This window comes from Phyllopteryx taeniolatus, chromosome 1 (assembly GCF_024500385.1).
Source record: "Phyllopteryx taeniolatus isolate TA_2022b chromosome 1, UOR_Ptae_1.2, whole genome shotgun sequence".
NCBI lineage: Eukaryota > Metazoa > Chordata > Actinopteri > Syngnathiformes > Syngnathidae > Phyllopteryx > Phyllopteryx taeniolatus.
Window position 1 is genome coordinate 7,545,867 of NC_084502.1, and position 25,391 is coordinate 7,571,257.

Consider the following 25,391-nt stretch of genomic DNA (forward strand, 5'->3'; position numbering starts at 1 on the left):
CTCCAAAAATTCAGAAAGTTGCTCAGCAAGCATGCCAAGCTGAGTGGGCATGAAATGACCTTTTGAAAAACATGTCCAGTAATTCTCCAGCTTTTCTCCACTAAAAATCCAGAGGCACTGATAACCTAGAGACACTCAAATTGAATGGGTTGATAATAGACTAGGCTTCACTTCTTATTCTTTTAATTAGACTAATATATGACCACCTGCTACTAAAACTGAACAAATGAGTCAGAAAGTTAAATCCTTTCTCTTTTTTTTTTACTGCAAACGAGAAAGCTATAAAATTTTGTGTTGCACTTGTACCATAAATTGGAATCTGGTAGCCATTAAGCTAGAAACATTTAAAATATACCAACTGAACATCCAGAGGAAGGGAGCCGCTTCGTACTGAGAAAGACACACACAGAAAATGTTTCCAAATGGTGTTTTTAGTGGTGAGAAATAAAACGTCCATACAAACAAAAACGAGCTTCGGATATTTTCTGTTCAGACCAAAATTAAACCAACAGTGATTTAAATCAAATAAGTCAAATAACTGGCACTCGTTTTTTTTGTTTATTTGCTATGTGTGTTTGGTTTTAAATTGGAACAAATACAGCAATACAACTATGAAAAAGTCTTATGTTGAAGAGAGCTTAGAACTCAGTCATCTTCTTGTGCGTGTCCGCCTTGTTTTGTTCTCTCTGGATGGACATCTCCTGGGCCTTCTGCTGGGCCAGCAGCCGACGAGCGGCCGACAGCTTCTGTTCCAACTGCTTCACTCTGGACGCATCCCTTTTTTTTTTTTTTTTTTTTTAATGACACAGACAACAAACAGATTAGGAGGCGAGGACAGACACGCTACTTTTCGGGCTGCACTCTCCCCAATGAGTTGGCCGCAGACGCGATGTCTCACCTTGAATGGCTGCATCTCATTTACACGTTTACCACAGCCCTGAATTCAAATGAATCAGCGCTTCAAAACCACAAGTGGGATGCATTACATTGAAATTAGGGATGAACATAATAAGTTGAATAAGTCAGTTGTCGGTTCATCGTGTTTTCAGCCACAAATACTTGTACTTGTTATAAAGAATTGAATGTTTAATTCAAACACGTAAAAAAATATAAATATTATTCTAATATTTCTAGTGCAGTGAACTCATGCTATTCACCTGGGATAGAGAGTGAGCCTTGCCACAAATAATTGACACCCACAGAAAAAGGCCTACAGATGCCACAAGATGGTGACAAAGCACTTATTTCTATTAGACAAGGCTATGGCCAGACTAAATGAAACTCCTCCACTCACTTCAACATACAGTACATCCTTGGCACCAAGATGCCACCAGATGGTGTTAATGCAATAGTTTCATATCAACAAATTGATTAATTAATTGTTACTTTCCATCATCCATCTATCCGTCCGAGGTCGGGTCGCGGGGGCAGGAGCTTAAGCAGGGAAGCCCAGACTTGCCACTTCCCAGCCAAGAACTCCGTCACTTGGGGCAAGATCTCCTCCCTGACCTGGAGAGGGCACGCCCCCCTTTTCCAACTGAGGACAATAGCCTAAGATGGGGAGTTGGCTGTGAATCGCTCCATTGAGACTTGAGAACCTCAACAGAACCACATCATCTGCAAAAAAGCAGAGACGTAATACTGAGGCCAACAAACCGGACCCTGTGAACGCCTCGGCTGCACCTAGAAATTCTTTCCACAAAGGTAATGAGCAGAATCGGTTGCAAAGGGCAGCCTTGGCGGAGTCCAACTGTCACTGGAATGATGCGACAACTCCTAAGTTGTGGCACTTGGATGTCGAGGTACCGCTGTTTTACACCTGAGGAGAAGGCAGGCTTACTTTGAAAAATTGCCAAATCTGACTTTTTGCAGCGACTTTTTGAAGACTCTAAATTGCCTCTAGGTATGAATGTGAGTGTGAATGCTTGTTTGTTTATATGTGCCCTTCGATTGGCGAGCCACCAGTTCAGGGTGTACCCTGCCTCCTGCCCGCAGTCAGCTGGGATAGGCTCCAGCATACCCACGACCCTTGTGACTTAAGCGGTGTAGAAAATGGATGGATGACTTTTTGAATCCCTTGAATTGTTATTACATTGGTGCCTTAGGATTCGATTAGTTCCTTCCTTGACCACGCTCGAAACTCAAAACACTCGCATCTCAAACCTTCTTTCCCCATTGAAACGAATGCGTTTTATCTGTTCCAGCTATCCGTCTTTAAGAAAAATATAAAGTTATGTAAAGTAAAGTTTAAAGTTATGTCGTAATTAAATTAAATTAACCAGTTTTTGTCACATTTTCTCCTGCAATGCACATTTTGCTGCTCATTTGGGTGTGTGTACCTTGGCCACTTGGGGGCAGTATAAAACAGATATACTGTACTAGAGAACTCCTCCCTTGGCTTCTCAGTACGGCAGTAATATTAGTTGTTTGCAGAAGATAAAAGAATATATGCCTGTGAGTATTGTTATATTATCTGCCTGTGTAACTTTCTGCACTGTTCGTGTTCAGCTGAGAGTGGCAATAAACAGCGTGAAGTCTCTTTTTTGAAGAATATTTGCGAATTACATCTGGCAAACTCCTGCATGTTGTGAAGTGACCTGAGTCACCTGCTACCAGAATTTGCTCTTATATCAAGTTTGAGCTTGCAAGTCAAAGCAAAAAAAATGGTCTGTCTGATCGACAGCTCGTATCTCCAAAACCTCCTAAGTGGCGTCACCTGTGTCTCAAGGCTCTACTATATTTGTAAAAAATAGTGAAAGCTTCCTTGAAAGTAAATTCCTAAAGCCAATGGAACTGACCTGCCCGTTTGCCTGCTGAGCGACTGGGTCAGGTTCTGGATCTCCCTCTCAGTCTGCGACGCCCTCTCAGCAGCTTGGAACAGTTTCACATTTAGACTCCTTTTGGTGCTCTTGCCCCCCTTGTAGGCCTCCACCCCAGTGAGGGCGGCCGAACCAGCCGCCGTTGCCGCCCCTTCCTCGGCAGCACCGCGCTCCTTGGCGCCGAGCTTGAAGTTAAGAAAGTCAAAGACGGTCCTGCGCTCTCCGTTGGCCTCCCTTGGCTTCCGCCGGCGCTTTGGCCGGCCTGTTTTTCCACCATCATTTGCCTTGCTCTGAGTGCGTCTCAGAGTTAACTCGGCGCACTGGTCCAGTGATTTGCCTTTGGGTACGAGCACTGCCATGACGGGCTCCACTCGGCCCTCCTGCGTTTTTCCTAAACCTTGGAAAACAAGAGAGACAAACTTGTTTTGGAAGCTCGGTTTATGAACGCCATCTGTATTCATGTCTCCGTCAATACATCGTGACGCTCCCAACATAAATCAAGTTGCCATTTAAAGTGAGGTAGATGATAAAGCAGGGTACTGTTTTAGGCATGGCTCCTTTGTGATTGATACGCTGCAACCACGGCGGCGTGGTAATGCATATCAATGGCACCGGGAACAGAGCAATAACCCAGAGCTGGTTCTCGAGTCCGAACCTCTGACGCTGCCATGTTGTGTTTTCAGTTTCAAATTGATAGCTCACCCTGTCTGGGAACATCACGTTGGAAACATCCTGGACAAAGAATCGGTTGTAATTCACGTCTGGCTCTAATCAGATGCACGGCCTCCTTTACTTTGTCTTGGTAATGTTACAATTCAGATCAGTATGTCAGAGAAAGAGAAGCAAATTGGCTAATAACTCATGTCACAACTTTGACCTTCGCTTAGTTGCAATGGCAGCTGGTAGTTTTTGAGATAAATGTAGTTTAGCTTTGGGCTTGTGTCATAAATCAACATTCAATTTCATCACCTTAACTAGCTTGCTGGATATAGTCGTACACCTACGGGCCAATTTGGCCCAAAACTCAAACAAAAGCTAAACACTTGGATTCACAGTGGAACCTCTAAGGAACTCTCTCAAAATGATTTTTTACTGAACAGGCAAAGTTGTAAGTAACACTAATAATTTAAGCGCTCATGCAAGTATAAAAATAAGTTAGCCACTGTTAAAACATGAAATCAAGAAAACACCCATAACAAGTCCTAAGTGATATGTAATGTGAAGGTTAGCGTTGCTTAGTTTTTTTAACATTCTATCTCAATGGTCACTCAAGTGTAAAAAGAACTTAACCACGGCAAAGTCCTATTCCTCTGAACGACAATTCACTTGCGTCACGTCACTTGTGTAAGGCCAACGTTTTCAACTGCTGCTTAAGAGGTGTAGACAATTTGTAAAGACCACAGATGCTGTGTCGCTAGCTAATATCCGAAAACTTTGCTAATATTAGCTGTGCCTTCACTCGTTGGCAATAAGCGGAATATAGTTTGGTTGTTTCCATGATGCCCTTGGATCCCCTGCTTTAGTAAGTAATACTGGCGGACCATTCCATCATGTTATGTTACTAAATTGTTTTCTTAAGAGGTGATGCTATGACAGACTTCGGATTTATGTTACTATGTACATGAATTGGCTTCGCTTCTTTAGCTTCTGACCATGACTTTGTCGGTGAACACAAATGCACCGGAGGGTGAACCCCACAGCGGAAATCTCATTCCTATTGCTTCACGCAGGAATCTGTGTTCTATGCCTCAGTGAACCAGCATGTGCCAAAACGAGAGTCTGAAAGGAAAACTTCCAAATTGAACTCAGCCATTCAGTTTCTTCAGTCTGACCGCGACATGTCAAAATGTCCTTTTCTGTACATACAGAAAACATGACATGTCCCTCCAAGTGTAATCAAGTGTGGGTAAACCACAGAAATCATTTCGGTACGTGACCAGAAATATACAATATATACAGTACACATCCCTAATCATTTGCGGGTATCAAGCAAACACAGTGCAGTACAGGTACATCTAAATTAATTCAAAATAGGAATAATTTATGCACATTTTCACCAACCTTTGCCATATTCATAGCCCATCTTGAGCATTAGCTTGGATCCGATGCCTCTCGTGTGAACCTCCCAACCTCCAAAAATGGCAGTGTTGCTTGCTGTCGATTCGCCAGCAGACTCCAGAACTATTGGAAAAGACGTTTCAATCCAACACAAAACATTAAGAAAGAGAAGAAAACAAAAGCCGTTTTATAATGACAGAAATTAATTCATTCCCCCTTCGATTGTATGTGAATTTCTGATCGCTCTGAAGTTGGCTATAATGTATTTTAAGGTGCAAATAATTTGTTGTTATTTTTTTATGTGCCTTACTTGATACTTTAACCGTTTCAATTGTTTCCCTCTTGTTTCTTTGCATTTACAGTGGGGTACTGCATGTGGTTTCTTTGGTTTGTAAAAAATACATAACTGCAGTATTCCTTGCGTTCAATGCGAACATGAGTCGTTTAGGGCAGTGATTTCCAACCTTTATGGAGCCAAGGCACATATTTTACAATTGAAAAATCTCACGGCACACCAACAAACAAAAATGTCACAAAAAGTGGCTCCATTAATTACCATAATTTCTCGTGTATAATGCGCACCCATGTATAATACGCACCCCCAAAGTTGCCATCAAAATTCTGGAAAACCCTTCGACCTATGTATAATGCATTTTACCAATGCATGATTTTGCTTCTACCCATATGATCAAAACATGAAATATTATCTGTATTTTATTTGGTTTTTTTAAAGAATAATTCTGAAGTTAAGCCATTTATTTGAAAATGTAATAGTTTCTTTTTAAATTGACTTCCTCTTATTTTGAAATTCACAGCCCTACTTTTAGTTCGTAAATTAGAAAACACACAGTTGTGCTCATATATTTGATGACCCAGGGACAATTTGTAAGATGGGTACAATTCTTTAAAGAAAAAATGAAGGACCAGGCAAAACACATTTATTTTTATTTTAATGGGATTCAAATTAAACGGTCAAGCATTTTAGAAAAGCATTATCATTAAACAAAACATAACCATAAAAAATGAATGGTGGTTGTTGTTCAGTCATAATCAGTCATATTTAAAAAAAAAAAAACTATATTTCACAAATTCTGCCAAGGTATATAAACTTATGAGCACAACTGTACATATATGCAGTCATACGTACCGTTGTCATATTGGAATGAAAGTGTAGGCTACACCTTTTTTATAACCACTAGGTGGCGGTGGCATATTAGAATGAAAGTGTACACCTCTCTCATAACCTCTAGGTGGCGATGGCATTTTGGAATGAACGTATACAGCTTTTTCATAACCACTAGCTGGTGGCATACATTTATAAAATGTGGAAGTTTTTTTCCATTTGCTTCTATACCTATGTATAATGCTCACTATTAACTTTTGACAATTTTGGGGGGGGGGGAATGCGCATTATACATGAGAAATTGCAGTCCTGTATGTACTTCCTGCCATCTAATAGAAGACCATTCCTTTGTTCTGCCTGTCACTATGCCTCACTGCCATAAATAGGGGAACAAAGATACATTATTTCTTGTAAATATATATTTTTTTGGAGCAATTAAGTAAAATTTGATAATTTCCAACGGCACACCTGAAGAGCCCTCACGGCACACTAATGTGCCCCCCGGCACACTGGTTGGGAATCACTGGTTTAGGTAACCAATGCAGCGCTTGACCTTCATCCAAAATGTAGAGTAAATATCCCCTTTTTCTAGTTCAATTATACCTCCAAAATGAAAGCCTAGTGTAACATCTACTGTATTGCCATGTCGAAACATACCTTTAGCGTAAGCCGCATCATCTGCAGCATCGTCGGGGTCCGAGTCAGAGGAGAGCGGGTCTTCTTCTCTTAGCGGTGGGATGATGTGGTCGGCTTCAACCACAGCGTCTTTTAGCAGCAGGGAGTCAAACTTAACCGTGTAGAAGCCGTCGTCGATATCTAAATGAGAGAAAACAACAAACATGCCAGGTGATTGTGGAGTTGATCTTTGGAAGACAGACAAGAGACTGTCAAAAATGGCATTCTCTTTATGTTTCTAATTGTCTTCTTTTGTGAGCACGTGCCTTTTATTCATCTTTCGTTATTTGCCATGCTTTCTGGCATGCCCATGAGTAATTGAAAAAATATAATGTGTAAATAAACTACTCACAACAATTTGGGGAGATTGGGTTTTTTGGACGTTTAATTAATACCCTTCTAAATCAAAATCGAGCACTATTGTTTTTGAACCACCTCTTAATGTCACTGGGTTGTGCAGCTGTAAGCCTAATTTGTAAATTCTAGTAAGTAAATTCCAGTACCTGTGATTCTGGCCGGGTACCAGATGCCATCCTCGTGCCGAGTCAAGCAGGACGAGCCTTCCTCCAGGTTACTGAGGTCGCAATCCAGGAAGTCTCTGAGCTCCGACACGTACACCACTTCCCCGTGGGAAAACCTTTGCATAACGTGAATAAACAAACAAGGGGAGGATTCTACAGGTGTGTCACAAATTAAATGCTCGATTCAAAGTAATGTATCCATTTTTGTAAACAAATATTACACTAGCTCCACAAAGTGCAAGGAGCCATATTTGGCAAGTTAAAGTCAAATCACACAACACACTTCACTGTGAGGAAGCAGAACTAGAAAAGTATTTTTTATATTTAGACCATAGTTTTTGATTTAAGTGAAACTTACCACAACATTTTTCCGTGGTTATAATTCAGGATTTCAAATTCATAGTCACCTCAATGCTTGTAATGATGTTGTCGCAGTGTATTCTTACTTAGCCAGTTGCAGTTCTATTTTATAGTAATAATAATAATAGTTGGAAGTATAATTATTAGTAGTAGTTAAGCTGATATAATAATAATGACAATCTGGAGTTTTGCCTCTACCTGCTGGACAATATTTCCAAGCACAGAAAAGTAAACATCGGACTGTTTTTTGAATAATTACAAACTCAACTCAGTAATAAAAATAATACATATATTTGATATAAATGTATTTCAAAAATAACAACAATCCTGAGCTTTGCTGCGGTACCAAATTGTACACGTTCATTGATACCCACCTAGTACACATGCCTGATTGTCTTCTCATTAAGACTCCAGTATTACTCACTGAGAAATTTAAAATAATACTGGGTAATTGCAACAAAAATTGGAGAGAAACAAAACATCCTGCATCCACAATCCTCCACTAGTGTACACTGAACTAGTAAGCATAACTAGAGAGTGATGAAGGTGGAGGCAAAAAGTCACCTGCAGTTCTCCTGGAAGCGACACTTGTCCTCGAGATAGAATGGACACGGTTTCAAGGACTTCTGAGTGGGATAAATGTACAAAACTCTAACTTGCGCCTCTTCTCCATCTGGTGCCTCTGCCCCGACCACCATGGCATTGTGGTACTCCAGGGTCCCCCACGACGTCCTGTAAGGGGCTCTTACTTTAGTACCGCTCAAAGTGTCTTCCTCCTCCCCCTCCTCTTCTTCACACTCCTCTTCTGCACCGCCACCAGTCTCCTGGTTTTGTTCCCTCGTATCAGAGCTAGTCCCCGAAAACTCCCCCAGCTCCGTGTAGAAAGCAGCAAACTCGGAATTGAAATCGCCTTTTGTGTCGGCCGCAGGCTCCGGCGCGTTGGCCTGCACGCCACTGGTGTCCTCCAGGGAGGCCAGAAGCAAACTCTTTCTGAAAGACAGCAGGCTGGCTTTGGTGAGTTCTATCAGCTGACACAGGTCCTCTCTCAGTTTGAGCAGGTCACACTGCTGGGAGGGGTCCAGGTCAGCAGCCAGAGTGGCATCCACCTGCTGCAGCTGGGCTTCGTACGTAGAGATGGCGCCCTCCAGAGTTTCCTCATCCATAGTGTCACGTCACACTGGGCGGGACGGGAAGGACAGGCATCCAGCCTTTGGGGAAACTGTGCCGGAAAGTGCACAATTGAAAGTTGAATTGAGTTGAAATACCACAGTAGCGTGAGTCACTTTTGATCAAACATAAATATCCGGTATATAACTGCAAAACCATAATGTCAGCGATCTGCAAACCTAATAAGGACAAGCAGTAAAGAAAATGAATGGATGGATGATAATAATATTAATAATAATATTTCTAAAAAGTCGTGGTAGTACTTGATAATAATACATAAAATGGCAAGGGAAAGAATACAACAGCTGCTTGACAAACACAAGAGCGTGCAAGATTGCAACATCAGATAGAGTGATGTGGAGAAATACTATTTTTAATCTGGCAGTATTTACATGTTCAGTGGAAATTCTATTCAGTGCACACACAAATATTATCCCAGGCTTTAGTTCGTCAAAATGCATGAAGTTGCAACACTAGATTAATTGCACACTGAACCTTTTCACTTACAAATAAGATAATATGGGATTTTACCACATTGGAAACAGTTGGTAATATTAGCAAACCTAGCAGTAAATTATACAAGGAGGAGCTAATGTAGCTAAGTGTTAGCCGCAATCGAGCTAGCTCTTCGATGTGGTCATCACACCAGTGGCATTACCTTCGTTATGTGGCTAATAGTGTGAAATCAATGCTTCGAAAGAAAGGGCGACAACAAGCAAAAAGATGCGTCGTATGATAGAAATATTGATCATAAGACCAGGACAGTAGAAAAGTTTACCGCTTGTGTCAAACATTTTACGTGACTACCACTCCTGTTCTAATTATTTTCAAAGTAAATTAGATATTTGCGATTGCAGGTTGTAGAATTACTTCATTTTTCATAAATAATTTATTTTGTATTTATCCGTAATATAAATCAGTACTTTTATTGTTTATTAGTTTTTTAGTTGTATTTAGCATTTTCACATGAAACTGATGTGCTTTTACTCTTTTAAGTAATCGGAAGTGGATTTTCTTGCCAACTGGTAAAGTGGTCCATTTCGTCGAACATAATATACGTCACCCGCAAGATAATTACGTCATCCAACAGCGGCGCCATGGCAGCTCGTTGCCAGTGTGTTAGTACAGTATTTACTTTTCATGAGAAACATTTTTTTCATTTTTATACCGTAATGCGGATCTTCTGAATTAACCAATACAAACGTATGTTTTCACGAGTCGTGTTTAAAATAATAACACAGCATGCTGGAGAGGAAGCCAGTACGTGTTTAGATTTGATGACATCGATGCTAGATGTGGACAAATCAGTGGTTCCTACTTATCACTACTATATTAGTCCCGTGTAACATTTGTAAACATTGGCTACTGGTTTTTTTTAATGATAATTTACATGATAATAATTGCAGTTTTTTTTATTTAAAAAGTAAAATGTGTCAAATTCCAACACTTGTTGTCCCATTATCATTTGTTAGTGCTACCTAACTTTTAATAAGCAGACAGACAAACTGTAGTAATTCTTTGAATTAAGTATTGAAGTTAAGAAGCCATATTTATACTGACACCTCCTATTTTTGTTCTTAGCCTACAAATATCGGACCTCAGCTGTGATGCCTCCAACCATGACCCTTATCAGCGATCCAAAGATTGCGTTTGCCTACCTGCGTCCAGCTTGTGTCCTTCTGACCCGCGAGCCGACCTTCAACAATGTCAAGACATTGCGCGCTCAGTTAAAGGAGGTCGACGATGCCACCCTGCAGCAGCTCCAAGAGTACGTCCTCTTCCCGCTCCGCCTTGTGCTCAAAGTCCCCGGGCCCAAAAAGGACAAACTGGTGCAATCCGTGGTTGAAGCTATGAATAGTGTGCTGGAGAACACCTGTGTTCAGAGCTGGCAGACCCTCCACGAGCTCTTCTCAGAGCTCTGCCTCTGCCTGTGTTCCCCAGACAATCCTGGGAAACCAGCAGATACATCCGAGGAGCTGAAATTAGCAGCGCTGGGATGCCTGGACGCCTTGCTTCATGCAGCGTATGGAGATATTGTCTTCAAATTTTTCGAAGCCACTATGCTGCCTGAGCTTGGAGCTGCCGTTTCACTGCTGCTCACTTTAGCAGAGAAGGAGAAATCCAGACATGTTCAAATAGCCGCCTTGAAGTTCCTGCAGGCTTTGACTCTGCAGTGTGACTGCAGTGAGGATCATGTCGTACACACCTTAGAGGAGCGGGAGGCTGTCGGCAAGCCCATGGCTTCATTCTTACCCGGAATTACAATGGCAGTTGCAAGGATCATTACAGGAGATGTAAGACAAGGCCACGGAGTCACAGTTAGGGCCATCAAGGTACATATGTCTTAGTTATGTAATATGGGTTATGATTGATTCTTAAGGCTGCAAAGGCCACTTTCTTAACCACTTGTCCAAACATTGAATTATCTCTTATTATCTAGTTGTAAAATATACAAAACAAGAAAAGTATAAGATACTTTATGGACTAATGTGTGAAAAGATAAAAAAATGTAAGATCATGTTTGTTTTCACTCTATTTGTCATTTAAGGTTTGGTCTAGGACTGTCGGTCTCGTCATGGAAGATGCTCAGCTTCAGTCTAATAAGCCATGCAAGCGGCCCTCAGCGGACCCGGGGAAGATTGGGCAGCTGATGGTCAGTCGCACACAGGACTGGGTAAAGGACACGTCGGAAAAGCTGTGCATGCTCCTGAAGAAGATCGTCTCGAGCACGGCGGCGCATCGGCACTGGAGGGTTCGACTGGAGCTGTTGGAGCTGGCTGAGCACCTGCTGGACACGTGTAGTCAGTCTTTGGGCGAGTGTGCTGGGCTGCTTCTGGAGGCACTGGTGGGAGCAATTAATGATGAGGAGCCCAGAGTCAAACAGAGGTTTGTTTTTATTTGTGTGCCTCAGCGCAAGGTTATTGGCCTATTCCTGTCACCTTTTCTCCTTTGTAGGTGCGAGGTTGCGCTCAGGAAGGCTTCCGAGAAAAATCAGATGCCTGTCAACGCGGAAAATATCAAATGTAAAAATAGCTCTCAGACCTTCACTGACATCCTTTCAGAAAATCTCCACTCTTTGGCCACTTCGCTGCCCAGACTGATGCGGACCTCTGATGACCAGAAGAAGCTGTTTGTCCTTAATGTCTTCCTGGGTTATTTAAAGCTCCTAGGACGTCTGGTCTCGGTGGTGCTGAACTCAGCGGTGCATCTCGAGAGGATTTCTAAAGCGCTGATGCAGGTAAGTGCCAGATATTACCGGTATATGTGTTAAACCATATGCAACACAGTGAACACAACAAACCCACGCCTGGACAGAGGTGGGTTCAGCCTTGAACTCTATTCAAATAATGGTTCGACTAAAATGTAGTGCACATAAAGGTTACATTAAAATTGTAACTACATAAAGGCCATACAATCAAACAGTACTAAAAAAAAAAAATGAATGCAAATATGTTGTTGAAAGTTTAATACAACTCAACTGTACTTGGAGAGTAATTCTTTCGAGTACCACTTGAGGGAGCCTGCGTACTACTGCAAACTTGTTTTTAATCCAAGCGCAGCAAACAGAAAAATAAAAAGGCTGCAAGGGCCACGTTGACATTTTTCCCCTTTCATTTATTAAACAGCAAAAAGTAGCTGAAGATATTGAATGCAAATATATATTGTTTTCATAAAGTGTATATTGTATTTATTTTTGGAAAAGTGCTACGTCACGGCCTTCTGTTAAAGATGATAAGGCAAATAGTTTGGGATTTTGGGGTGACCCGCAGCCCTGTTCCCACGAGAAAGGATGCGCCCATGCAGTCACAGCTCCACTTTCACCGCCAAAACTGACCATCGTTAAAGGAACGTTGACGTCATTAGGATTATTAGTTTGATATGTTTCACAAATTGAACCTTGACACAGAGCAGCAATAAGTCGAGCAAACAATAATCAAGATTGACGCTATTTTCTTCTGAAACTGAATTGTCTTTATTCATTGAGGCGCTATTTGTTACCATTTAGGTTGTAATTTTACAACTGAACTTGTATCAAGAAAAAAAAAATAACATGAAATATATTTTATTATTATTCCTGTAGTATCTGTGATGGGCGTCGCACTCCTGGTGTGACATGCACGCTTTTTTAAAATTACCACGGCGGCCAAAGATGGAGAAATCTGGTTACCATGGTTGGTTGGAGGTTTAAGTAAGTAAGAAAGTATCCTCATTAGGGTCACAGGTGTGCTGGTGCCTAACCAAGCTGACTTCCGGCGAGCGGCAGGGTCCAACCTGGACTGGACACCAGCCAATCGCAGGGCAAATATAGACAAACAAACATTCACACCTATGAATAATTTAGAGTCTTCAATCAATGAACCCAATTCCATGGTGACCCCAGATCCATTTCTTTCGTAGTGTTACTCGTGTATTATTAGTGGACCCGAGGCGGTTGCACCCTTGCGGATTTGGCTGTTTCATCGCCCACACCTTTTTTTGGGTAAAACGCTTCCAACACCCACACTTTTCCTTCTGTTATTACACAAACGGAAAAAGTCGTCAATCCGACAATGTTACGATACATTTAGGAAGAGGAATTGTGGGACAGAAAGAGGAGATTGTGTACTTATTTACTAGAGATGGGCGAGTACGCACAACGGTCTGATTTCAAGGTATCGGATACTCGTAAAGGCTGCCCATACCAGCCAACGAAAAAAGCCAAAAGTCTGTTGTTGTTTCAAAAGTATTAGTGGTATCAGTACTTGGTTCCGGTGAGTACTCAAGAGTGAATAGCCTTACTGGTATCGGTCTGAAAAAAAAGTCGTATCGAACATCCCTATTATTTACAGAGGCACCGATTTCTGCCAGGCCGTTGAAATCATTTGGTGGTGTTGTCACAGGTGCTGGAGTTGGACGTCACAGATGTCCGTATTGTAGAAGAACGAGGTCACGGTGCTTCATTGGAAACAAGCTCAGGTTCCCATCACTCCGCTCACATTCGGAGGAAGCATTTTCTCTTCTTTACAGATGAGAAGATTTTTTTTGTGCTCACAGAGATCTCTCGGACATTGGGTATGAAGTTTTGTATTTTGTGTCACGTCGCCTGTCCGTCGACATCCAAATCTACTCAGTCATGTTCCTGTATTGTACATATAGGTTACTACGGCAACATTTTTCTGCTGACGGACCTCTTCTTGGATCTGTACCGCCAGTCCTCAGCGTACAGGAAGCAGGCCGCCATGGTTCTCAATGAAATCATCAGAGGCGCGGCTGGCATCGCTGTCACCGCAGAGGGAAAGCGCTCAGGGGGTGAAGTCGGAGGAGCCCCTCTCTCCCAGGAAGACCTTAAAGCAGCTGTGATGCTCGTCATGGAGGAATACATCAGTCCAAACAACTGGCACTTGGTCACAGTCAATGAAGAGACTCACAGAGATCGACAGGTGAGGACACACCTGTTGGTCTACGGATACAGATCCGTTATTAGATTTTTGTTGTTGTTGTTACCAATACAGGAAGGCAAGCGCCCGAGTGCATGGTAAACAGAGAATGTGCGTTACAAGAAGAAAACGGTGATGGAAAAAAAACATGTTGAAATTGTTTACGGTAGTTGTTAACATTAGTTCAGGTTGTTACAGTATCCAAAAGATTTTTGCAAAAGCATCAATTGTTTTTATGATTATTATTTGCCTGTTTTCTGTCCTTAGCTGCTGAGGCCGCCCATTCTCCTCTCCATATCCAACGCTCGTGGCGTCCCTTCCTCCTGTGCCTCCTCGCACGCCTCAACGATCCACCAGCTCAACAGTAACATCTGGCAACTGTGCATCCAGCTGGAGGGCGTGGCCTGCTTCGCTCAGGCCCTGGGAGACAACTTCCGTCCCCTGCTGATGACATCACTGTACCCCGTGCTTGAGAAAGCAGGGGAGGAAACGCTTCTGATCAGCCAAGCGGCGCTGGACTCCATGTGGGACATCAGCAAGGCCTGTGCTTACTTGTCTCTGAAAGAGCTGATTCATGAGAACGCCGACTATCTACTCAATGACATCTCGCTTAACCTGCAGAGGCTCAGCCAGCATCCTCAGGTAAGTTGGAGTGTTAGAAGCCGTGTATGTTTTTAACTTTAGCCGTGGAACCTTAACTTTAAATACATTTCAAAAGCAGTGTACACAGTGTACCTCCTGTTCAGCCTGTATATGCTGGAGCCTATCCCGGGTATCTTCGGGTGAGAGGCGGGGTACACCCTGAACCGGTCGCCAGCCAATCGCAGGGCACGTATAAACAAACAACCATTTGCACTCACATTCACACCTACGGGAGATTTAGAGTCCTCAGTCAACCTACCACGCATGTTTTTGGGATGTGGGAGTAAACCGGAGTGCCCGGAGAAAACCCACCCAAGCACGGGGAGAACATGCAAACTCCACACAGGCGAGGCCGGGATTTCAACCCCTGTCCTCAGAACTGTGAGGCTGATATGCCGCAATAGACTTGACTATTGTAATAGTCTTCTGACTGGACTCCCTAAAAAGAGCATTAAACAGCTGCAGCTCATTCAGAATGCGGCAGCTCGGGTTCTGACCAGAACAAAAAGGTCAGAGCATATTAATAAAATTTTAAAGTCTCTACACTGGCTCCCAGTCAGCTTTAGAATTGATTTGAAAGTTTCGCTACTGGTCTATAAATCACTAAACGGTTTAGGTCCTGAATACATGAAAGAAATGCTAATGGGATATAAAGATCGACAGACTCAGGTCAAGTAGTGGAGCACAGAGTCCAACGCAAACATGGTGAAGCAGCATGTAGCGATTATGCTGCACACAAATGAAAAAAGTTGCCAACAGAAGTGACGTCAGCCCCAAGTGTGAATGTTTTTAACTCCCGGTTCTTTTTTTTCCTCATGCTTTTTAGAGCATTTCCACCTTTGAAACGATATTTCTCGCACTGTACGCTGTTTTAATTGTACTTTTAAAACACCAATTGTACACCATTTTTGAAATGTTTGTTTATTGTTTATAAGCATTGTTTTCTTTCTTTGTTTTGAAATGCTTTCAATCATGTAAAACACATTGAGTTCCCTTGTGTATGAAATGCGCTTTATAAATAAACGTGCTTTGCTTTGCTTCCACAAAAAATTGTGGATACTTCCAGGAGTTTACCGTCTTTGTACTGTTGTTGCCCAGGCTCCACGGGTGCTGGCTGTGATGCTGACCCACTCTGACGTCACTTTGCTGCCGCTGGTCCGAGACATCATCCGGGACGTGCTCATGGCGCTCGACCTCAGCTACGATCACACTGCCGCTCTCTTCTGCTCTGTGCTGCACGCACTCATGAAGGCGCTCGGTGAGCTATCGCTTGTAATGTCACGCAATTTAATATCGGGAGGGACATTACACCCAAGTAAGTCGATAAAAATGGGAGAAAACACGCTTCGCAACAATTTAGCTGCATATGCAACAAAACCATCAGGAACGTTTTGTACTCTGTTGAGCTGAAAATCTGTTGACTGATCGTTGATGGTAGCCAGGTCAATGTGACAATATCAAGCCAGTCATAATACATTAACTCACATTTGACTTTTGATCTATTTCAAGCGTCTTGGCTTGAATGTTGAATTGTGCTTGCTCTAAATCCAATGAGGAAGGACAACACAACGGAAATAGTTTAAAAATAAAAAATGTAGTTATAGTCGTAGTGAATATGAAAATATCTAATGAATTGGAACTACTTCAAATTATATCTGGAATAAAATGTAATGTCATGCGAGAAAAGACGGATGCTGATTAACATTGCTGTGCGCTTCTCTTCCAGCGAGGTGGTTTCCCTTGACCTCTAACACAACCAAAGAGTCCGCCCGGTCCAAGCAGACCTCCACCGACCAAGAAGTCTTCAACGTCCACCAGTTCCTGCTGGACTACCGCAAACAAAAAGAGCTGGCGGAAGGCACTGGAATAGAAGAAGAGGACGTTGACGATCTCGGTATGAATCTGTAGCTTGCGAGACCAACCCCAAATTCAACAGGCCTGGCCCCTTCCACCGAAAATTAGGAAGTAGTCATAAGCCCATTTCACATTGGTCATCTAAGACAGCATTTTCATTTCCTGGTGTGCAAGGTAGTGATGCGAGGTGGATGAATTTGCCGTCTTGTGAGCTAGTGTAATAAAGGCAGTGTGAATTCTATCCCCGTTTGGGTTAAAAGGGGTCTTGTGCTGACGTTAAAAAAGTGAATTTCCTCTCAAAGGGACAAGCAAACAGATCTCACCGGCTATAGCGATGCGGCAGTTTCCTGTGAAAGCAGCGATGAACTGACATGTTACTGTTTTTGCAGACGTTCCTCCCGCCGCAGGCTTTGAGGAAGAGGATGACGCCGGTGGTCCTGACGTGAAAGCGGAACTTCCCACCCACCTCAGCATCACCAAAGATGTTATGGAGCGCTGCATTCATCTGCTGTCTGACTCAAATCTTTGCCTCCGGCTTAAGGTACTGCATATTTTACAGGTGATCCTATTTTTTAAACTTTGTTTTTTTTCTTTTCTAAAAACACAACTCTGAAACACAACAGTTAAAGCAACAACTGCAAGCTAGCCAGAACCAATCCAATCCGGCCGGTGGGGTTCGAGAACACATGAACTGCAATTTTAACTGTCCTTGCTAATTTTGTCCACTGGAGGTCGTACTGGAGACCACTTAAATGACACTAAAATTGACTGCTACTCAGGATTTGACACTTGATGTTGATGCACTCGGGAGTGCAAAGAAAGCTCACTTCATCTAAAATCCGGTGCAACCTTTGGACTGTGAAGAGTACAGTTCTGTGAAGGAATACCTCTTGTAGAAATATATTTAGACACTAAATCTTGCAAAAGATTTCCAGATGGATGCGGACATTTATGTCAATTTAAACTGATTTTATAAAAGGTACATATCGCTGGTGTTGGACCGAAAACCTGTCAAAATTAGTTCAATTTAATATTTTTTCACAATAGCTATACTATTGCTCTGTCCCCGTGTGTGTGGCAGTTTTTTAAAATGATTGTGCAACCTAAAGTGTTGAAAATGGCTTGCTCTCTTTGACGATGCAATGTTAATTGTTTTGGGGTCTCCTGAAAAGCGATGGTTTGGGAGGTACGAGGATTGCGCCCACCGCCAGCGATACGTAGATCCACTTTGATCTGTAAGTTGCACTTGCAAATTAAAAAAAATAAAAAAAGATCTGTCGTTTTTATTCAGAAATTTCAGATTGCGTTTGAACAGGATAATAATCCATAAATGTGAATATTTTCCAAAGGTACTTCTAATTAGTTGCACCAGAACAATGGGAAGAATTTGGAATGGTCCTTATTCTAGCTTATTAGGCCATGAATGTGCTGGTCCGGACCACTTGAGATCAAATTGGGGGCGAAAGAGGTCCACGTAAAGCAGACGCACAGCCAAACAAACCTAACACATGTTTGTATGTACAGCTTTACCATGCGCTTTCCCCCAGGTGCTGGATGTACTGGAGCTGTGCGTTAGTGTGCTGAGTGAGAAGGAAGACGAATTGTTACCCATGGCCCATCGCTGCTGGCCCGCCGTCGTGCAGAGACTGACAGCTGATGACCCGCTCGTCGTCCTCCGAGCTTTTAGGGTGCGTAAAACAATGGCGCTTGCTCTGGCATGTCTCACTTCCGTCATATGCGATGAGCGTGCCGCCGCTGCAAATGACCTTCCGATTACACCTTTGCAGTTCATCTTTAAAGTCAAGACTGTGTTTTATTATTATTATTTTTTATTTTTTTTTGTCGTTCTCATCTTAACAGTGGAGAAACACTCTCTTCCAATATAAACACAAGTGGGGGGTGGGGGGAATCACTTTGGGGACATTGGTAAAGTGTTGCGTATGACCAAAACTATGATTAAAAACCAAATTTTATTGCCAGAGGTAACTAGAATCCTAGTTTGGATGGAATGGAATGGGACATCTAGTATATATGCGTCTCTCTCTTCCAGGTTTTGTGCACTTTGGGTCGTACTTGCGGGGACTTCCTGAGGAGGAGGGTCTCCAAGGAGATTTTGCCGAAGCTGAGCTCATCTCTGGCTCATCAGGCTCCCGTCAGCGCCAAAGCCGGACCCGTCTACACGCACACTCTGGCCTACAAACTGCAGCTGGCGGTACTTGAGGGACTGGGCTCACTGTGCCAGAGCTTGGACCTTGGTAAGTGAACACAACCGCACACAGACAGACGCACGAGGTATCATCCGCGCTTTGAGAACCAACGTTTCGGTTAGCTGCAGAATGTTCTTGCATATCGCTGACATCGGGCGGAACGCTCACATCTCCAAAACTATCACCTTTGACGAAAAACAAAACAAAAACAAAAAAACACAGCACGTTTGTTGAGCCATTATCATTGCATCAAAGAGAGCAAGCCATTTTCAACATGAGGATTGGTCAATAATTTGTCAAATTGACAGACGCATGTGGAGACTGACTAATATTATCATTATTATTTGTGAAAAAAATATTTAAAAAAGACCAAATTTGAACGTAGGCGGTTTCTGCATAACAGTGACGAGGTTCTGTGTAATACATATTATAAATCATTATACTGCATTTTTTTTCAATTTGCAGAGCGAGACAGGTACATGTATCGCTGCAAAAACTAAAATCCGAACAAGAGAGAATATTTCTGCCGTATAAATCTTAACAAAGTATTGCATCTTCTTATTGAGATTTTATTACTGGTTACGAGTAAGTTTAGCTTAAAAAAAAAATAAATAATAGTAATAAATAAAAAATACCAAAATTCTATAGTTGAGGGTAAAATACTACTCAAATTATCCGATGTACGCTGCAAAAAAAATGGGCTTAAAAACAAGAAAAAAAGTAATGAAATGATGAACATTTGACTTAATTTAAGCAAAATTATCTTCCAATAGCACGGGGAAACTTGACTTGGCAAGATTTCTTAAAACAAGTAAACACGGCCTCCAAATCCCCCAACAATGTCTAAAATGTCTTAAAAGTCTCACATTCACATGCAGTCAAACCACCAGAGGGCAGACTTGTGCAACAGTGCAAACGATTTTTCCTTTGAACACTGTACACTGTCTGGAATTTGCCTATTGCAGAACGACCCATCCATCCATTTTCTGTACTGCTTCATCGCGGGCGTGCTGGAGCCTATCCCAGCTATCTTCGGGCGAGAGGCGGGGTACGCCCTGAACCGGTCGCCAGCCAATCGCAGGGCACATAGAAACAAACAACCATTCGTGCACACATTCACACCTAATGGCAATTTAAAATAAAGGCTTATTCTATTCTATGATTGTCTCGCTTTCAATATCAAAAAGGAGAATTTAAAGTTGAAATTTAAATGATACACAGAATTGGGATTTTGACCAAGTTGTACTTGCACAAATTTTGAACATCTGTATTTTGAAGGGTCTAACTCTATGGGCAGAGATTCGTCTCAAAATTATATCCGTGATGTAGATGTTTTTCAGATCCACAAATATGGTCACGATTAACACGTTTTTTTTTTGTTTTTTTTTAAAATGTGTGTGCATTTATCATGACTTGTGTAAATCGCGGATATATTTTTGTGTAAATAATTTTGAGACAAATCTCCCCCCATATAACTCTACAGCAACACATTCGTCAAAGGAAAGCTCATTAATTATTTACATAATCATCTGTAATGGCTGCAAAATTGAATAATAATGGCATCCTGTGCACTTTTAAAAACGATATAAACCTTATGCTGGACAAAATAAGAAGCGGGAGGAACACATCGGCTGACATTGATTATTAATGCAACAGATTGTGTTTGCGGAACAAATCTCTCCTCAGATTACAATCCGAGTGCGCCACTTGTGTTTGATACCTGCAGAATTGTATTTAGCGGTCTAAATAATTTACACAAATGGATGCAACCCTTTTTAGCAAGTGTGCAACGATCGTTTCATCTTCATCGTTTCATCACGTACCCTAACACTTTTCTCCCTCAAAGTCAATTTTGTGCCAGTATAATGAGAGCTGCTCCGCAGTCAATCAGCATATACATTTTTTTCAGGGAGAATCCCGCAGGGAAAGGTTTTATGGTTGAGTTCTCACAGGCAGTATTTTATGTACAGTCCTTGTTATTTGTTTCTATACTTATTCAATCCTTATTTTCAGCTATTAAAATGTTAATCCGAAAAGCCTTGAAGGTTCAGGAACGCTAGTATTTTTTTAATGATGTCTAATTCTGTTGCTCTGAGTAAGAACTGTACCTTCTTGTTGTTTATTTTCAAAAAAGTAAAAAAAAAAAATAAAAAAAAAAAACCTTTTGATTCTGCCTAATGCTGGTTATGCGGTTAGCTAATGTTACTTTTTGCTCATACTGCATCCCTCATTACCTTCGACATGATAGTCCTGTACTGTGAACGTCATAACACGGCGACATTCAAATTGGCTAAATGTGCTCTTTTTATACCACTCGAAGATGCCACAAGATGGCGCTTAAGCCCTGGCTTAATAGTAAAGTCGTAATTGATGTCAAGGAAGTCTTGTTGAAATGATCCATAAAATCAAATCTTTGTATGGGTTGTTAGTGGAAATTACAGAGAGTCTTCGCCACGTGCACTTCTGATGCATTTTTTTTCTAAAGCAAATCATCAGTAAACCATTCAATTGTAATGGTAATGTTGTAAGATTTTTTTTTTTTGTCATCGGTATTTATTGTTTTGACCAGTGGCTTTCAAAGTGTGTTATGCGGGCTCCCTCTAGTGGTATGTGAAAGAATGACTGAATTAAATGCTCAAACTGTGCATAATGTCACAGTGGCTTAAACAGTTCAGTTGTATTTCACTTTTAAATACAGTATGTTTGCATTTAAAATGTTAGAACTGTTTCTCAAAAAATTTATTTGGTGCCATTTTTAATAAGTGCAGTACATTTAAATTTGAATCATTATTTAAATAAATTTTTTTATTGGTCTATATTTAAGTGCCGTGTTAATGTGCAAACTCGGCATTATGTTACAGTGGTTTACAGTAGAATAAATCTACTTTTTTTTAGGAATAAAACCACTTCAGCCTTCTGCGCTACTGGATTTTAATGTCGGTCATGATGGTGGTACTTGAAGAGCAAGGTATTTTATTTTTTTTATTTTGCTTGGCGCTTGGTATAAAAGGTTTGGGAACCAGTGGTTTAGAATATCGGCAATTATAAACATTTTCCGGAAGGCTGTCAGCGACTTGCATTTTTTTTCACTGCAGGGAATATGGGGGTGGGGGGGGTTTATTGCATAGAATATTTTTTTTGTTCTTATAATAACACAAGGATCGTCCGTCTTAGCGAGGAGGGCGAGCATGTGACCAAGCAGCAGAGGAGAGAAACGGTCTGTAGCCGCATGGCGCCTCACTCATGTGAATACCGATTTGGCTCCAGCTCGCCTCTGGGACGCCCGCAGCAAGCCAATTAGCGAGTCTCAGTCCCAGAGCGAGGCGCGGACATAGAGACGGACGGAGTATTACGCCCCCGGTCGTCGGCTTCGGCTTCAATTCCACCTTTTTTTTTTTCCATTTATAGAATTACTAAGAGCAACTTGAGTATTTGTGACTGCTCGTGCTGCATTCCAAGCAGCCCGATTCCACAAAGAAAGCGGTCGTGTGTGCAGCAGCAGCAGCAGATAGAACGGAAGAAAAGGGATAGAAGTGGTCGCTGAATAATCCCATTGAACTCGGAAATGTGCACCGCCGCTTTTATTCTTGACATGCCGCCAGTGTGGGTCGGCCTGGAGAGGGAAATTGACATGTTTTGAAATGAGGCTTGAAAGGAAGCCCATTTTGCACCTAAGGGAATGGCTAAGTATCTGTCGGGGACGGAGGGGAGTTGGGGTGTTGGGGGGGGGGGTATTAGAATGAAGAAAGTGAGATGAAAGAGTTGAAGCAAGGCAACGTGGGAGGGGGAGGAAAGTGGGCATTTGCCAGGCTGTGAAAGTCCAGTAGGGGTGAGGCAAGGTGGTTCTGTGGACTTGAAAGTGCCGCAGGAAGGGAGCGAGACCCTTCAAAATAGGAAAGGGGAGCAGATGAACGCTCGAGAAGCACGAGCACTCCTCTGTGAGTGGTGCTCCCTCAGCCAACCGTGCTAAGGGTTTCAAATGTCAAGTCTCCTCTTATTTAAATCAATACCCCCGCATTGTAGAAACCATATACCAGTAAATCTTTAATCGTCTCATCATATTCCATATACACAACAAACTGATGGATAACTAGTTTTAAAGTCAGTTCAACTATTGGTCGTTACGGGAAAAAAGAAAATGCTTGCAATATCAATATATTATTGACTCTATATGACAATTTGAAATTGTGGTACACATTTCAGCCAGAATATGGACGTTGACACACGGGATTTGCTTTCGCGGACCACGTAAAATGATGTGGCAGGCCACAGTTACTGATTTGATTATGATTTTGTTTCCCCTTCCAAGTACAGTTTGTCATCTTTTCAGACAGTTTTTTTCTTGATGTTTGTCCTGTTTTGTTTGCTGATCTTTTGTTTTTCCAGCTGAAGCGGACTTAGATGTTGTTTGTGAAGCTTGCCTGCCCTACCTGAGCTGCAGACAACCCGTCGGACTGCAACAGGCCTGCTTGAGGTAAAACCAAACATCACCAAATCCAAACTGAGCGGATGTCATTTTAACTTAATCTGGATATGCCGTGCCAGTCCACGACGACGGAAACCGATCTGATGGATATAATGATGTCACGCTGAAGTGCTGAAAAGACTCCAATTACTTTCCCAATTCCAAATTGTTTGCAAAATGGACTTCTTTGCTGTTTCTCTCCTCCAGTGTTTTCCACCACTTGATCCAGGTGGACCCCGATACCTTCTGGTTAACGTTGAACGAGTTACACTGCCCGTCCTCCTTCGTCCCGCCGCACCCCGACCTGCAGCCCGTGCGACTGAGCGGGATGGGACGCCCCAGAGACGAGTACTCGGACAACGTGCTCACACTGCTGCGGGAGGAGTTTGGCCAATCGGGTGATGAATAGAGTTGTTGATGGATTGTGACTAAATGCACACCTGATGGACAATGCAGTTACGAAGATCATAGGTACATACTTGTACAGATTTTGTAGATATTTTCACAAAAGCTCTTATTTTATATGACTTTCCAGGTAACCTTCTGATATTATGAATGTGGCACATTTCTTTTTTTTTTTTTTTTGTAATCCACCCTCCTCATTATGATTTCAAGTACTTGTTGTGTTACTTAGGTACTGCAATATCATGTTTTCCAATTTGTTAAATGTGAGCACTGCGCATGCAGAATAAATGTCTGGTGTCACAAATATTTTTGATGTCGTTTTGAGGTTGTCAGGGGTCTGTCTGTTAATTATTCATACTCTGGCCAAAATGTGAGTGCGTTAGAATATTTTGGCTAAAAATGTCCAAATGTATTAATAGTCCCGTATTTCTCATTGCACACATAGCCAATCTTTTAAATTTGAGTTTCTCAAAGTGTGCTACGAGTACCAATTGTGGTATGTAAAATCATCCGTCCATCCTCTGAGCCGCTTCTCCTCTCCAGGGTCGCGGGCGTGCTGGAGCCTATCCCAGCTATCATCGGGCAGGAGGCGGGGCACACCCTGAACTGGTTGCCAGCCAATCGCAGGGCACATACAAACAAACAACCATTCACACCTAAGGGCAATTTAGAGTTGTCAATTAGGAAAAAAAAACCCACACAGGCACGGGGAGAACATGCAACATCCACACAGGCCGGGCCGGGGATTGAACCCCGGTCCTCAGAACTGTGAGGCAGACGCTCTAACCAGTCGCCTGCAAAAGAATCACTGAATTCAATGTTCAGACTGCATATTAGATTTGCTTTATCCAGTACAGTGAATTTGTTAAGTACAATTCAGTTCTATTTCACTTTTAAGTCCAATACTTTTGCATTAAATAATCTAGAAATTTTCAAACAATACACTACTGTATTTTGATCACGGTAATTTTAGCGGGACTCGGAGAGCCAGGTGATTTTTTTGAGGTGGTACGTGGAATAAAAACTTTGCAAACCAGTGTTCTAAGTGAGAAGTCTCAATCAGGCTATTTACATTGTGTCGAATACTTACTATTTAATTTAATACTACCCAAATATTACTTTATTACAATACCCAAAAAGCACTTTGTCAACTGACAGTCAGACATATAAATCAGGCATATGCAAATGTTAGAAAAACAACAACAACAACAATGCAAATGGCGGCTATTTTTCACGCCTTTCAGTCATTTGCAGTCAACATTGACTTGACGGAAACATATTTGTCATTCATCTTTATTGTCTGAGTAAGTACCCAACCTTACTTGTTTGAATGATTGTACTCCGGTGCCAAAACAAACCATCTGAAATCGCCTCGACATATCGCCCATCACAGCTGGTTTTTGCTGGTTTCAATGGCGGAGACTCCTTCCCTCTCCGTTATCGCCCCAGGCCTCCCACCTCGTTGCTCCGTATTGAAAGTACGAGGCCTCCGGTTGTGAGGAAACAAGGACGCCACCTTTTCTATTTAGGCGGCCCGGCTTAATGTTAGCAAATGTGGCGCGGCGTCTCTTTATCTCATTGTGTGCCGCAGCTATTTATCCCCCTGCCAGCGGCGACAACGGCACCATTAGTCATCAGTGGAAACACGGTTGGCACTGGCACACAAACACCTAAGTAA

General features: G+C 42.1%; 2 protein-coding genes across 6 annotated transcripts; one reads left to right on the plus strand and one right to left on the minus strand.

The window, feature by feature from the left end:
* Window positions 1-410: 410 nt before the first annotated feature.
* On the minus strand, window positions 411-9,521 carry zgpat (zinc finger, CCCH-type with G patch domain). 2 transcript variants are annotated; one of them, XM_061768030.1, is made up of 7 exons: window positions 9,382-9,521; window positions 8,121-8,775; window positions 7,179-7,312; window positions 6,658-6,816; window positions 4,881-5,000; window positions 2,799-3,216; window positions 411-777 (listed from the first exon to the last, which is right to left on the minus strand). In XM_061768030.1, the coding sequence occupies exons 2-7, from the start codon at window positions 8,717-8,719 to the stop codon at window positions 639-641; spliced, it is 1,569 nt and encodes a 522-aa protein (XP_061624014.1). In that variant the 5' UTR covers window positions 8,720-8,775; window positions 9,382-9,521; the 3' UTR covers window positions 411-638. The 2 variants fall into 2 exon arrangements, with proteins under 2 accessions (XP_061624014.1, XP_061624020.1); XM_061768036.1 differs by lacking the exon at window positions 411-777 and adding an exon at window positions 784-1,617.
* A 238-nt stretch (window positions 9,522-9,759) lies between these two features.
* Window positions 9,760-24,006, plus strand: tti1 (TELO2 interacting protein 1). Of its 4 annotated transcripts, none has more exons than XM_061768068.1 (14): window positions 9,760-9,841; window positions 10,305-11,056; window positions 11,272-11,609; window positions 11,679-11,961; window positions 13,604-13,775; window positions 13,860-14,143; window positions 14,408-14,782; window positions 15,881-16,040; window positions 16,509-16,676; window positions 17,026-17,177; window positions 18,184-18,324; window positions 18,687-18,891; window positions 23,230-23,317; window positions 23,516-24,005. In XM_061768068.1, the coding sequence occupies exons 2-14, from the start codon at window positions 10,331-10,333 to the stop codon at window positions 23,715-23,717; spliced, it is 3,294 nt and encodes a 1,097-aa protein (XP_061624052.1). In that variant the 5' UTR covers window positions 9,760-9,841; window positions 10,305-10,330; the 3' UTR covers window positions 23,718-24,005. The 4 variants fall into 4 exon arrangements, with proteins under 4 accessions (XP_061624052.1, XP_061624043.1, XP_061624033.1 ...); XM_061768059.1 differs by having other exon boundaries at window positions 9,793-9,926; XM_061768049.1 differs by having other exon boundaries at window positions 9,813-9,983; window positions 23,516-24,006.
* The last annotated feature ends 1,385 nt before the right edge of the window (window positions 24,007-25,391 follow it).

Excerpts from the sequence above, each read along its gene's own strand:
- zgpat (XM_061768030.1), bottom strand. The coding sequence starts at position 8,719 with ATGGATGAGGAAACTCTGGAGGGCGCCATCTCTACGTACGAAGCCCAG. Across the intron at positions 7,313-8,120 it reads CGCTTCCAGGAGAACTGCAG|GTTTTCCCACGGGGAAGTGG; the intron begins GTGACTTTTTGC and ends CGTTATGCAAAG. Across the intron at positions 6,817-7,178 it reads GTACCCGGCCAGAATCACAG|ATATCGACGACGGCTTCTAC; the intron begins GTACTGGAATTT and ends TCTCTCATTTAG.
- tti1 (XM_061768049.1), top strand. The coding sequence starts at position 9,929 with ATGTTTTCACGAGTCGTGTTTAAAATAATAACACAGCATGCTGGAGAG. Across the intron at positions 17,178-18,183 it reads ATCTTTGCCTCCGGCTTAAG|GTGCTGGATGTACTGGAGCT; the intron begins GTACTGCATATT and ends GCTTTCCCCCAG. Across the intron at positions 18,892-23,229 it reads GTGCCAGAGCTTGGACCTTG|CTGAAGCGGACTTAGATGTT; the intron begins GTAAGTGAACAC and ends TTGTTTTTCCAG.